Raw genomic sequence first — 15,659 nt, 5'->3', positions numbered from 1 at the left:
TTGCTACTTGTCTACCAGGCCATTCAGTCTCAACTGGAGCTCCCAGTTCCTATCAAAAAACCTGGAAAACAGTAGGTTCTCAGGACCTATTTATTAAACACATACACAAATGACCAGTGAATGGACAAGTGCACAATTGATCGTGCACAATTTGGGGATAAGAAAGTCAAGAATCGCTTGGGTTGTCAAGGGACACTTCATTTTCTGTTTCAGATTACTTGCGGCATATAATAGCCTGACTGATAAACACCTGGCTGGATATTTTAACAACACGAGGATACGGCGGCATCTCCTAAGATCAGGGCTGGTAAGAATTGCTTTGCTTTCTACACATCTTCTCATTTCATTAAGTCCAGTAATTCCCAAATTTTCAGGTTTTCTCTTTAGTCAATGACATCGCTTTTTCCTACTCCTTTTAGAAAAATTGTTTCCTTTTCAAAAGTTATGATTTATTTATTTCAGGCTATTTCAGAAGATGAAAAAGAGTTCAGTGATCACTAAGAAAACAAACTATTGAGGGAAAGTCCCAGTGAGTTTCAACAGCATCGTTCGTTTGTTTCCTCATTTATGTACTTAACACGTATTTATGGAACACATTTTATGAACCAGAAAATGTTAGGGAATAAGGATAGAGAAGACTTCATTGTCGTCAGGAAAAAAATATTGTTTTTAATAATCATAGAGCATGGTGTGAAAAACATGAACAATTCAGCATTTCCCCTTGAAATTTTTTAAACTTTAATTTCCTGTGATGGTTTATTGATACATTGGTATTTTTCATTAGTTTTAAAATTGTCCTTTCAACGAAGTTTCCATTCCTACAAATACCTATAATATGAAAATCCTTTTTAAAAACCTATGGTTTTCCACTGAAAGAAAGGGGTGTGGTCATAGAAAGTGTTAGCTATTTACCTTCTTAAAACACACTCCTTAACAATTGTTGCCTTGGTGTTGAAAGAACAGGCATTGTGTTTCTAATTGTTGTTTATGTGCTTGGCACTCTAGCTGGAGAGATCTCCTCGGAGAGAGTCCACAGAATCACTTTTCAGTCTCTTGGGGCTTTGTTATCAGACAGACCTAGCTGAAACTCGGCTCTGCCATTAACAAGACATAGAATCTTGAACAAATCACTTATGTAATTTTTTCAGCCCCAACTGCCTCAATTTTAAAATGAAGATAATGATGCCCAGCCCTCAGGATCGTTATGACAATTAGAGATGTGCTACTGCAATAATTACAGTGATGGTTGTAATTATTGTGGTTACTATTAGCATCGTCTCTTCGGAAAAAAGTTCTGTGAGCTTCAGGTATAATGGAAAGAACTTTACGTTTGCTTATCAACATCATTAACAAGCACTTTTTGAACATTTGGTTGTATGCATGGTGACTCAAATAAGGAAGCTACAGCCATTTCTCTAGAGCAGCAGTTCAAACGAAGCCCTTCAACTAGCACTGTTTAGTATCACCTGGGAACTTGTTAGAAAATGCAAATGCAAGAGTTGTATTCCAGATTTACTGAACCAGGAGCTCTGGGATGGGGCTCATCAATCTGTGTTTCTTCAAGTCCTTTTAGGTGATACTGTTACAGGCTTACGTTTAAGGACCTCTGCCCTGTAGGAGCTTCTAGTCTAATTGGGGAGATCAGACACATCATCCAGAGAAAAAATAATCATGACATATATTAACTGCTAAGGAATGTCTAACATCTATCTCCAATTTAACACATGTGACATGATATATCAAGGACAACACATTCCAAAGACTGTATTGGTAATTTCAAGAATGCTTTTAATATAACAAATCCCCTTCTTCCATTGAAATATATGTGTGTGTAGTTGATAAGATTATCAATAACTAATTGTAGCACAGCTCTAGTTAATCTCAACACTAAATATACAGCAAAAATAGTGTTAAAAACACTATAGTTAGCAATTTTAAAACAAATTAAGAAGAATAAATATGTTGCTTTCCTGCCTTAAACCTTACAAAGAAGAGCAGGTCATAAATAAGTGGAATAAAATGTAACCTATCTGAGAAGGATAATACTCTTTATTTACAAGATATAGAAAAATACAACATAATGCTTTTAGGAAGGATTCAAAGAAAAGAAAAATAAGTAAAAAGAGAAACTGCCATTTCTGGGTCTTGCAATTGTGCCAGTTGAGAAGAATGTCGAATACTTTCTATCTGTAGTACTGCATAATCTGTAAAATTCTGAATCACAATTAAATTACATTCTGGGCTGGAGAGTGGAAGAAGAAAAAGCAGTGGGAAAACAAATTAATGAAACCAATTATTTTTAAAACAAATGGATGAGATCCTCTGCAGCTCGCCTGTTTTGCCTTTCAAAGTATTTCCTGTGAGATCAGGAGCTAGGATCACAGCCCCTGTTCTTCGTTTCACGGTGGCGTCCACCCACTTCTTCCCAGAATATGTTCAGAAATGAAAAGAACACCCGGGTTCCATCAAGGAGGAACTGTTACTGTAATGAAAACCTCGTTGTAAACGTCCAGTGTACCACTCGTGTGCGCCTTCACAGTGACGGTGTATGAGACTCCTTTCGCCCTTTAACCCTATGAACCAATTATTCATTGACCGCGGGAGTGCTTGGGCCGTGGGGGCCCACACCTTGTGCTTGGGCGATGCTGCCACTTTTCTTCTTTCTCCCTCCCTAGCCTGACCTCCTCTCTCTTTCTCTCTTTCTACTTTCTACTCTGCCCGACTCCCATATTTGAAAACTAACAACTCATTTTCTACTTTGTATTTCTGTGTGCGATTTATTTATTCACGGCAGATCACAAGAAGTGGAAGAATACTTTCTGAAAAAGAATACAAACTAAATATTATGAAGCGAGATCACCAAAAATATATCCGGGAGTGCTTAGCCCAGGCTATTTTCCATAAGGTTCTTGATATGGAGGTACAGATATTTATTATTGTACTTTTAATTTTTATAAGATGATACCTAATAGTGCTTTTGTAACCAGAAGCAGGGGAATTCTTCCTATATTTCAATAAAAAGGAAATGGAATCAAGTGACTTAAGAAATATTCTATATCTCTCTAGGTAGCCAGGAGCCAGGAGACTCAAGTAAGCTTTTCTCTATTTCACTTGGGAAAAAATATGGACATCATAATATATTTTGTGATATTTAATTTTCTAAATGTAGATTTTAAATCCACAATGGCTACTCTGAAACATACCAGCCCTCACCATCTGTACCTTAATTTCCATTTGCTAAAAAAAAGTGACATCTGTTTAAATATCAGTAATTCCACTGCCATGAATTATTTCAGATCTGTTATTCTTTTAAGGCTCCGAAGCTCAGCCGTATGTTTAGTTTCAAGGAATAGGCATTGAAACATCTGCTGTCCCTCCTACTTTAGGCCACATTGGTCAACACAGATTTACAACCCGAGCATCAACAAATTTTTTTTTCAATCTGACATGGCATTTTTAGTTGGATATCTAGCTAACTTGATAAATTATTTCAGCCTTGCTCCATGAAACTTATAGTTTCAAGCATCAACACCATTTTAATCTCTCTGAAAAAGCATGTCACTTCTTGGCTTGACCATATAGCAGTAAATAAGAAAACTTGGCTTGTAAAACCATTGACCTATGGGTGCAGTAAACATTTATGAACAACTGTAGAATCATCAGTAAACCAATACCAAGTTGAGTGCCACTGAACATATTTATTATTATGCTACCATTGTATTGATCAAGTGGAATGTTCACTTAGGATGTGCATGTATGTATATATATGCATACACACACACTATATATATACAGTTAATATATAATATTAATTTTAGAATCTAGCTTGTGCATAAATTATATGAAATCATTATGGTTTCTGGATTCACTTGCTTATAAAATTATTAGCTAAAATTCTACTATTCTTTTAAGAAAATAAATACTATGACATAAAATTAATCTATTCCTAGTTTCAAGATTATTTGATAGGCAGGGAGAGTTCAATATTAACTTTCATCCTTGAAGTTCAGTTTTTTAAAACCACACATAACTGACACATTATGACTTACCATACTATCACTTAAAAGTCTATAATTCTTAAAATTTGGAATAAATATCTTTGATAAATGATAATATGCAATGTACTAAATAGTTTATCTCTGTACTAGAATATGATAATACATACATAGGTTGGGCACTCCTTGCATGAAAACATGAAATCTGAACCTTTTTGTGCACCAACATGATGCTTAAAAATTTTGGATTTTGGAGCATTTCATATTTCATATTTGTCAGATGAGGAATATTCAACAAATGAAGTCTGTGAAAATATTCCAGAATCTGAAAAACTCTGAACTCTACAACACTATGGTCCCAATAGTTTTGGATAAGGGGCACACCACCTATATAATATTAATATACTAGAAGAAACAGCATTTTTCTTAAAATTGCCAAATTTGTATCCCATTTAGTTTATGCTGATACTATTTATTAATATTGTTGTATTGATATTTGTGTATTCACTCATGCAAAAAATATATTTTCTTTATTTTTGCAGTGGTGGGGACCAAAGCCAGGGTCCTATGCATGCTAAGCAAGCACTCAGTCACCGAACCACATTCCCAGCCCCATGCAACAAACATATAGGCTTACCATATGCAGAAATGAAGCTATATGTTGTAGATGCAAGGTATAAAACACACACACACACACACACACACACACACACACACAAAGTGAGTGCTAAGAGAGAGGAGCAAACAAACTAGCTCAGAAAAGAAGGGAAGGATAGTTTTTTTTTCTGTGGAAGTCAAAGGTCCTGTTATTTGCAAAACATCTTGAAGAGTGAATGAGAATTCCCATGAAAACACAGGAAAGCATTCCAGAGAGTGGAGACAGCAGGTGTGAAGTTACAGAGGTGTGAAAGGACATTGTGAACAGAAAGGAAAGCTCACTGAAGCCAGACTGCACAGTGGGTTGGTTGAAAGGGGTGACAGGAAGTGATGCTAAGTTAGGGCCCAGTTTCTGGAAAGCCCTGAATTCCCAACTCGTTTTAGAGTGTAGGTGATGAGGCGATGAAATGTTTTTCAGCAGGGGAGTGAAATAAATGAGCAGAGCTGTTTTAGAAAGATGATGTTGCTAAAAATGTGGAAGATGGATTAATGAGCTGGAAAAGATTGGAGGTGGGAGGTCAATTAGGAAGCTGTTGCCGAAGGGTGTGGGCTAACAGCAGTAGTGGGGATGCAGGGAAGTTGCAGCTGTCTCCAGAGATACTGAGGACAGGGAAGGCTTTAAAGTGACAGAATGAGGAGCAGCTCTGAGGTTTCCAGCCTGGGCAGTGGCATGTGCCCCGGGGGACACAGGAACAATATGGGCAGAAAAGGACCTCCAAGTGGTGAAACCTGTGCCTGACAGGATGTTTTCCAGGAAGCCAGGAGGCTCTTAGGAGCTGCAGAATGGTTAAATAAAATGAGTACTGAACAAAAGGAAGTTAGGTTTGACTCAGAAGACAAAGACATCTGTGGCCTTGGGGAAAGTAGTTTCAGCAGTGGTGAGGAGGGGCTAACTGCGTGGAGCACGGGAATAAGTGGAAGATGGAAAATGGCTGATAGTGAATGTAATAAAGTTTGGTGATAAGTGGGTGAGAGAGATCAGAGACTGAAGGAGAGGAAAGGGAAGTGTCAAGAAGAGGATTGATGATACTTAGGCAGTGAATGATTGAGTCCCTGGGGTCCCCCAGGCAGCAAGAGGGAGTCAAGAGTAGAAAGAAAAACAAAAAACAAAAAACAAAAAACTCTGTTTTCAAAGAGCCAATAAAGACCTTCAAATGCATCTGAATGATTTCAAACTGGATTGTAAGCAGATCATTTTTGTGTGAGATTTATTTTTAATATTAATAGGTTACAGAAAATTTGGAAATATAAAGCATAATAAAGAAGAATAATCACATAGTTCCTATTCTCAGAGATAACTACTGTTAATATACATGTTTTTGGTTTATTCATATTTATGCTTTAATAAAATTATGCTATGTTGTGAGAGGGACATAGTTTTGTGAAAAACACAAACAAAAAAAGAAAAGGAAGTTAATGTAAGCTAGACCAAGGTTCAAATTAGAGCTGTATAACTGACTATGTATGATCTGAGGCAAGGTCATGGTCCTCTGCCTCAGTTTCTCTCTTTGTAAAATAGGGCTGTTTGGCAATTACAGTTGTTCAAGAAACATGTACATGTACATGAAGCATCTTCCTAGCACAGGGACAATTACGTATTTCTGTGCTGTTCTGGATTTTGCTTTTTTCCTGCATTATGTGAATTTTCCATTTTTCAAAAAAACAAAATCTTTATGAACCTTATCTTAATGATCACATTCTGTTTCATTATTTGAATGTGACAAAAATTTAAACATTCTCTTCAAAGTTGATATTGCTTCTGGAAAAAAGGAAAAAGAATTTCTAATAGCATCTCTGTGCATAAAACATGTAAAAAATTATATTCAGTTTTGTCCCTGGGTTTTGAAGCACAATTTACTCTCTAAAACGTATAAAAACTTTTAGCTGTCTAATGCATGTTTATAATTTGACTTTCCTAAAAGTAGTACAAATTTATATTCTCACCTGCACACTTAGGCAGGTGATTCTTCTCCATCTCAATGACAATAGGGGTAATTGAGAATAAAGTTAGCTAGTAAGATTATTTTCAAAAAATTTGTGATGATTCTATCCTCTATTCTTTCCTGCATGTTTAGCGTTACCATCAACTTGAAATAAAAAAGAAGCTGGAGACCTTAGCTAAGAAGGAGAGAATTCAGAGATTTAAGGTAAGGCACTACATACCGTCTTGTACTTCATAATATTATTTGATGATTTCACAAGCAGTGGGTCATTATTGAAGTTCCCCCAGGCACTTTATTTTGGGTAACACATAGCTGAGGTCAAATAATGGTTCTACTAAGCCTGAATGTTGGCTGTCCTCATTATGGATGATGGTGACAAAATAGGAGCTGTTTGTGTGATAGAGATTTTAATAAGGCACAAACCTTTCAAAGACAAACTTGTAAACATCCTTTTTGAGTTTGAAGTTTTGCTTTTGTATTTTCTTGTGATAGAGGCCAAAGGATCTTTGGCTGTCTTAAGAGAGTAAAAGTAGATGATAATGTTCTCAATGTGATTAAAAAAAATAGAGCATTTCAAGAATTATACAATGGCACATTTTTGTGTGAATGTCACCCTTGAAAATTATGATGGGAAAGATCCTCTTTAGCAAAAGAGAGCATAATAATAAGATTTAAGACATTTTGTACTAGGCCTGTTGAAATTCCTTGCTTGTTTTCTATTTTTGTATATCCCTTCTTTGCAGTGAACTTATGAAATATATAAATTTGAATCAAGAGATGACAGATTCAATTAGGCATGTTTGAAAGATTTTGGTTTAGGCTGGGAGTTTTATTCAATTTCGTATGCCATTCAAAATCATGTTCTTAATTTTCTGTGTAGTATTACAAATGTGAGACCTAAGACACGTTTCACAAACTGATGAATATTTGTAAACTCCTATAGATTTAGTTGCCAATTAATTCTGTTTTTCCCCTCTTGCCTAACAGACGTGGAACTATTTTATCAGGGTCAAAAGATAATCTTGTTACAAAAGTGTTGTTAGATGGCACAAGGGTAGGTCAATTTTTCAAGATCAGGAGAGTTGGAGTGTAGAGATTTGTGGTGAATTCAGTTTTGCTGATATTGTCCTATATCAGGGACTGAGTTATAGGTCTGTAATTTATCTGCTGAAATGTTGATAGAGAAAAGTGGTTACTGCAAATAGTGTCTAGTAGTGCCCAAAGTAGGTGAGCTGTATGTCTGTGCTTCATTTGCTCCTGCCCAGCTTGCCAGATGTAGGAGACTAGGTACATGGGTGTGCTGTAACCTCCACAGAGATTTGCTACAGATATTTGGTTTCCTCTCCATATGATTTTCATTAGTTTCCATTTTTCGCTCTATAGCTGCGATTGGTAAAAGATAAGTTTTAGGTCCCTTTTGTTTAATATACAATGATTTTTGCTTAATGGCATCACTAACTTATTTTCTAAAAAAAAAGTACTCCTTTCTGGTAGTGTCTACTAAACAAAGTAGTGAAGGGCACCATGCTTTTGATAGTAGTCTGCTAAAGCAGATTGTGTTTATTGCTAAAATGGAGGATGTACTGCTTTTGTAGCTATTTCTTTGTGTGAAGCAAAAGAAGATTCAGTTTTATTCCTTTCCCTACCATGCCCAGCTTCTTGATAAGGTACAAAACTTCCTAACCACCATGACAGGTCTCAGAAGTAGCACACCTGAAACGAATGAAAAAGGACTTCTTTGGTCTTACATTCAATTCAAGCATGAACCTAAGTCAATCACTAACCTACGCTAGACTACTAACTGTGAATCTCTTCATTAAATCTCTTTCTTATTCCAGGGAGAGCACACAAGACAATCTATTGAAAATAACATGCCAATCCTGTCTCCCCGCCCCCCAGTTGGCCCAAAGACTAACCGTGGTCATAGTGTTCTGGTTGATGAAGGACATTCTAGTCCATTAACAATGGTGAGTTATATTAAACACTCTGTCCCAGCTTATAATTGGTGATTTCTTATTAATCTCAAAAAGAATGCTCTCTGGGACCATCTCTGCATAATCCTGCAAGTCCTTCTGAGGGAAAACATTGTCTTAAAAAGAACAACAACATGGTGTACATCCACAAGATTGGGATCCTAATTAGAATAATGTAGACTCCCTGTTTTTATAAATACATAAAAATAGACTCTACTGTCATGTATAACTAAAAAGAACAAATTAAAAAATAAATAAATAAAACTAAGAAAAAAGAACAGCCATCCCCCAGAGTCTTTTATCTGTTAAACTCTGTCTCTTCTGTATCTCCTATTTCCAATGAAGATCACTCCTACCAAATCCATTGTACTTGCTAACTGCTAGTTTTTTTGAAGTACAGATTATCGATGTTACATACATGCCCAGTACCTTCCCTGGTTCTGTGTTACAGATAGGAAAGACCAGATTCTTTTATCTGACATTTAAGACCCTAAACCACATGACCTAAAGTTAGCTATCTCAATATTTCCCCCCATGGTTACCCTTTAGCACCCTACAGTGCAGCAAAATTAAACCATGAGTTGTTTCATACATGTTCTATATTTTCTGACTTATGAATTTAGTTCTTGCTTTTCCTTCTTATCTGCACAAATAAATGGTATCATATTGCATATTGGCTAGATACTAAGGTTTCTTTTATCAAAAATCTGTGCTCATATTTTAAAATAAAAATAATTAAATGTATTGTGATTCTATTTGAACGAATTTCACACTGATATTGTATTCTGGCTTGATTCATTTGTAACCTAGAGTTGATTATAAACTCTCAAAGGAAAGTGAGACACTTTGAAACAATATCAATACTGGAAAAGATTTGCAAAATATTTGCTGGAGGTTGATGGTTTATGTTATAACTGAATTGCTTGATTACATCTTTATTCTTGCTTTGTGTAACCTAATCTATTTCCTTGTTAGCATGAATTTTTTTGTATTGCACAATATTTATAGAGGAATTGCAATACTTTCACAGGTTGTTGAAGTAGGTTCATCATATATAGTGTTAAGCTTTGACATATTTCAAAAGGTAAATACGTTTGGACATTTCCTCATGAGCAGCTCAAGTGATGAAAAGCAACCATCTTCCCTTTGCAGTTACCCTATTTCCAGGTTTGTTTTGAATATATATGTGTACAAATAATTCTTTTATTGTATGGCAATTCACTAGACTCTCAGAAGCTTAACCTGAGTAAAACAAAAGAAACAATCAAGTGCAGTTTTCTGTCTTCCCACCTGTTTCAGAGAGGAAAAACCCTTTAAAAGCTTTCTTTTCAATTTTCCAGCTGAACACCCTCAATAAATAGTTTATGATACATCCAGGAGATCTTAATGTGGCAGAAGTGAGAAAGTAATTTAAAAATTACAGGAAACACTGACACCAGCACTTCAAAAGCCTTTCCCTCTGCTAAGCCAGGGTTCTTCACTTGGTCACCTCCTATGGTGCTCTTGCATCTTACGGGATACCTATTGTGATCTTGGAATTGTACTTCCCATTTTACAGAAATGGTTTGCTTTTCCCAGTGTGGATACACAGTCTTTATATTTCACTCCTGACCTCCAAATGCCAGAGATAAGTAAGAATTGTTATGGGATGTCACCATTTATTTATTTATTTTTAGCTTTCTCAAGTGAGTAAGGAAAGCATTGGTGCAATGCCAGTGCAGTTGTTGACTAGTTGCACCTAGACCTCCAAAAGAGCCTGCAGACCATTAAAACAGTGGAAAGTCATTTCAATGAATCGTGCACATTCTTGGAAAATTTACCCCTTGAGATCTTCTAAGAATTAAAAATGCTCAGCTAGGCTGATTATTCACCAGGTAGTCAATTTCAATTCACATTCTGGCACAGTTTTGAGAATGTTAAGCTACAGTGCCATATTTATTCCAAGAAAATATATTACAAACCATTTAAAATATAGCAAATTTAAGGTAGCTTCTGATGTGAACTACAGCAGTTTGTAGCTCACAGCTGTTAGTTAATGGTGCAGATTTGTTTTTAGAGATAAATGTAATCAGTTAAACATTTGACTGCCACATTCATCTAACTGATGATATTTGTATGCAAATGCACGAAGTAAAATTTAGAGCATAACAGCCAGTAGATCATGTTCTAGTTTGCAGTAACCTGTTTTCTTGAATCCCTGTATTAGATGTTTCATGTTTTTGTGTTCGGTTGGATTATTTGACAGGAGAGAATCTTAAAGCATGCTTGTTTTACAGAGTCTGCAAGATTCTTTTGGGTGATCTGATTCCCTTGTTCACAATCTCTAGTTTCATTTTTCTGTGGATTTTAAGGTCTATTACCATTTGGCCTATGTAGACTTATATTGTTCTTTCTTTAAGTCCTATGTGCTCTAGTCAATTCACTTGTATTGGTTGTGATACAGGTTTGTGTGCAGAGAATTCAAATAACAATGGCTTAAGCATCAGGCCCCCACCCACCCAACACATGTACATGTCTTATCTCAGCTTGTGCCTTTTCTGTTCTATAAACTTATCACAAGCTCAGATTTCTTTTGTATTATGTATTTGCCAAATTCAGGGTGCTGCCTCCATCCACATAAGCCAAAATGGTGCATCACCATATGGGTACCTTAACCATAGGAAAGGGGTAGAAGGGAAAGCAAGCACATACTTTTCTTCTCCAAGGACATGACCTGGAAGTTTCATTCTATCACTTCTGCTTACATTGAGGCATACACAGAGTTGTAAGGGATCCTGGAAATATAGTCTTTATTTATGATAGTAATATTCCTAGATAAAAACTAGTTTTCTTTTCTTGCTTAACTATTTAATGTCTAACGACTTGCAAAGTTTTAATTTGTATTAGCCTCATTGGCTTTCCCTAAATATTCTAAGACCTTTTAATTCTAAATTTTGTTTTCAGGTATTTTGTTGTTATCATCTACTTGGCAGTATTTGTGTGGTTCATTTGACAATGGTTGTCCTGTGTCACCATTAGATATTAAAAATTACTTTTAATCTCCTTCCTAGTCCTTTGGCGGGAATTCAATAAGTGTTGACTTAACAAAATCAGAGATTTAGTAATGCATGACATGCTTCTCAAGACGGTACCAACACTAATATTTGGTAGTAGGAGATGCCTTATCATCACTTTTTATATATTTACACATACTTTTCCAGAATTGAGTATTTGTTGTTCATCATTCTTTAGAGTCAATGTATGAAGCTTTATTCATGAATCATTTATATACCATCCCTCTCATATTCTCTTACTCAAATATGCATCTCCTAGTCTCAATAGGTTTTCCATTATCTTATTGTAATAAAACAACTGGGCCAACAGCTTCATTTTTCCCCCTACTTTGACACATTGCTAATCTTTATACTAAACTCACAATATTCTGTTGATGCCCCAAAAGGCACTTTGCAATGCTCCATACTGGCACTTTTGATATTCATTGCAATACATTCTTGATTGGAAAATGTATCAGTCAGGGGCTCAGCAGGAAACAGATGGCTCACACAAACAAAGTAATTAGGAAGTGTTTAATAAAGAAACTATTTACAGAAATGTAGGCAGGGTTAGGGAAAACCAACTAGGGATTTTTAAGCATGCTGGGGTCTGCACAACAGGAAACCAGAGTCCCTAAGCTCTCTGGGGAAAGAGAAAGATTGGATTCTAGAACCAGCAGATTGTACCTGTAGCTGGAGAACATTTCCCAACAGGAGCAGTGGACTTTAGTTTGAGACCCTTATTGGCCCATTAGAACCCTTCAGGGAAGGTTCAGGGAAATAAAAGTCCTGGTTTCATTCTCCTGTTTTTCTGTCTTCTGTCAGTTCCTTTTCTTGGTAGAATGTAACTGCAATACTGAGGTTAGTTGGTATGTTCCTAAAGGAATGACAGCCAGGGCTTAGAGCAAGGTAGAGAAGGTGAACAGGAGAATTAAGGAAACAAATGCAAAATACACAGCATGGAAAACACATTCATTTTATACAGTGTTTTCCAAAGTTGCCAGTTACAATTTTTCATTTTTGTTTTCTTAATATTTCAAGGAAACAGTTGAATAAATGGTAATACATTATAGTTAGGCATCTGCCTTTCCTTTTGTCTGGTTTTACTTTGACACCAATTTTAAGGCTTAAAGAATTCTGAGTAGAATTTATATTGAAAATGCTGAAACTGAAATGAGTACATTCCAATACTTTTCTTTTAGGTCTCAAAAATAGGAACATTATTCAACTTAACATTTAACTGAAGAAAGCCATTCTGTGCACAGTATAAATTAAGTATTGTCAGCAAGTTTACAGTATGATTAAAATACAGAAATGTGATAGAGGACATCTCCTTTGTTTAGCATACTCTATAATTGTGGCATTTAGTTATGTAGGGGACTTCAACACCATATGTTTTCACAAATACTTTGGGTCATAAGGGTATGTATAATGGAAGGACATAATTAAAGTTTAATCTGTTTAGTAAAAAGGCACCATTAATTACTCTAGGCAATTTGTTAGGTTATTAATTGGTTCTGGAAACATGTCAAGATACTAATTTAAATGGAATTTTTTTCTCTAATTGTCTAGACAGCCCCTCGACCATACACTGCCCCAGGAAATATGCAGCCTCCAATTCGATTACAGCCTCTTCCCAGTTACCCTGCAGTGGGAACTGCTGCAAAGATAACTTCTGGGTCCAGATCAAAACCCTCATTGCTGGAAAATGAAGCTCCATTTCCCATTGGGGTAAATGTTATTTTCTTCAAGAAACATGCTCTTATTCTTGATCAAAATATCGGGTTATCACAGATTTAAGATGTTATATTCAACTAATTTACACAGTGAAATTGATATTGTGCACTTACTAAGCACTTACTATGTATTATTTCTGGTGAACTCTATGCCACTGGAACTGAAAGTCCTATTAATTCTGTAATATTGAGCTGAAAGTGTAAAGAATGAATTTGTAATAATGTATGGACATTTCTCATTAATTGGAAAGGCTGGTTGAAAAACAGAGGAAAGAATTTTCATAGCCAGACATGACTTCTACCAAATGACCCAGTGTTGACTCTTTCCAGATTTTAAATGCATGAGACCTAGAAAATGAAACTTTCTAAGACTAGGTTTGCATTTGCATGCCAACTTACTTTCCTATCAGTGTATGAAATTGCTTCAAGTTTGACTCAGAGGATTGTGTATAGAAGGAAAAGAATGTCCATCTTTAAAAACACTGTGTTAATCACACTCAGAAGTTCCCCATTCAAGGTCATGTCCCAGGAAATTTTCCTTATTTAAATAGACTACAAGTAGGAGGTTGGTAACTATGGAATATGAGTTACTTAAACAGGGAGGTATAATTAGGACATCACTAACTAGGGAGGATACTATTTGTGTTTCTAACATGAAGGAGAAACATTTGCTAGCTTATGAAAGAACCTGTAACATGATTATCATTACTTTGAAATGGGTGAATTATGTTCCCTTTATTAGGAAACACAAAATATATGAAATTAAGATATTGTTATCTTTCACTGATAACTTTGACAGAGCCATTAATTCAGATGAATGATTGCTTCACAGTAAAAGTATAAATACAACTCTAAAAATAATAACTAAGATTTTAATCCACTTAATGTGCTTTTCAACTTGTGAAATGTGAAATATTTTCCACAAGCTTTATTTCAATTAATTTAACAGTAGCTTCCCAGAAAGTAGGATACTCCAAAAGTGGTGACTCTGTCTTCAGAAGACTGAGCTGGGCAAGAACTTGCTTGATCATAAGTCAGTTGGTTTGGCACTTTGTAGGACCTGGTCTCTAACTGAAGGCCCACAGCTTTCCCATTTCTTCCAGTGTCCATGAATCGTCAGTCCTGGAAAACTGTCACAAGGTCCTTTTTCTCTCTGGAGTAAACCAAATAATGACCTTATCATAATTAGGGGCCATTAATTCACCAAGAAAAATCAAATAGTGAAAGCTTATAGAAGTGCCTTCCTCTCTTGTAGGTAGAGCTACATGAGGAGCCAGATCATAATGAGAGGGTTGCCTGGAGAATATGGAATTGGAATGAGGGGGTATGGTACAACGGAATGTTAATAGGATCAGACTAAGATAACCCGGTGCACCCATCTCCTCTTAGGAATGCGCTTGCCAAAAGTACCAGAGAACTCTAAAACCCTCTGTGTCCTCCAGGGATAACTCTGCCATTAGAACTGGAAATATTCAAAGTCCAATGGGTAGGATTTTCTTTCCCCTAGATTGTGCTCGGATGAGTACCTTCCATGTTTGCCAAGGTGATTATATTCTGTCCTAAGATGCTGTAACTTATTCTATTTTGATTGGTACATTTCTTGTTATATGTGAACACTATCAATCAGATAATATTCGAGTTTTTCTCTTCTAGCTAGGGAACAATATTTTTTCTTTCAGGTCATTTTTCAAATCTATTCAGAACCACTGAATAGACTGGCTGACTAAATCAACATAGGTTTTTATTTTTTGGGGGGGTCTGGGTTACTGGAAGTTAGGCATTTAGTGGTAGTTCACAGGTCTTGAGAAGACAGGTCAATTCCATGTTAGTTTGAATTAGCTAAACTCACTTTTCATTCAGTAAATATTTATTGGCCACTTACTATGGGTTAGTCCTGGTCTAGAAATTGGTGTCATATCAGTTATCAAGACTGACAAAAGTAACTTATTGGAGTTTATAGTCTAATGTTCATAAGTGAAATATACAGTGTGAAAAGAAATATTATTTTTTCCAGTGATATTGATGATGGAACTGTTTTAATATGAAATCAAACAAGATTGAAATACAGTAATACAGTAGTGATCACTAGGTATGTAATGAGTATCTAATAAATTCTTATTAGTTTTTTATAGAATAGAGGATATGCTTGTGGAAAGCATTTGAAGGTATAACAGATAAAAGCAGGTTGAAGGTCTTTAACTTAGGCAAAAGTGATTTGGTCAAAATTAGACTGGTTACAATGAAATTAAGTAAAAGTAACTTCTTGATTAAAAGTAACCTCTGAATGAGAGTTTCTCATACACTGTTGGTAGAAGAACTTGGG

The 15,659-nt window shown here is 35.8% G+C and overlaps 1 protein-coding gene across 1 annotated transcript in view; it reads left to right on the top strand.

The window, feature by feature from the left end:
- The window catches only part of ERICH3 (glutamate rich 3), a gene marked incomplete at its 5' end in the record, with an annotated part of 119,276 nt that overhangs the window by 29,384 nt on the left and 74,233 nt on the right, over window positions 1-15,659 (top strand). Inside the window, 5 exon segments of the mRNA XM_079145882.1 lie at window positions 214-307; window positions 2,795-2,920; window positions 6,728-6,799; window positions 8,434-8,562; window positions 13,173-13,331. Coding sequence (XP_079002008.1) covers window positions 214-307; window positions 2,795-2,920; window positions 6,728-6,799; window positions 8,434-8,562; window positions 13,173-13,331 — 580 coding nt within the window.

Source organism: Sciurus vulgaris, assembly GCF_902686455.1.
Source record: "Sciurus vulgaris genome assembly, chromosome: 1".
Classification (NCBI taxonomy): domain Eukaryota; kingdom Metazoa; phylum Chordata; class Mammalia; order Rodentia; family Sciuridae; genus Sciurus; species Sciurus vulgaris.
This window is presented reverse-complemented; position numbering and strand designations above follow the sequence as displayed.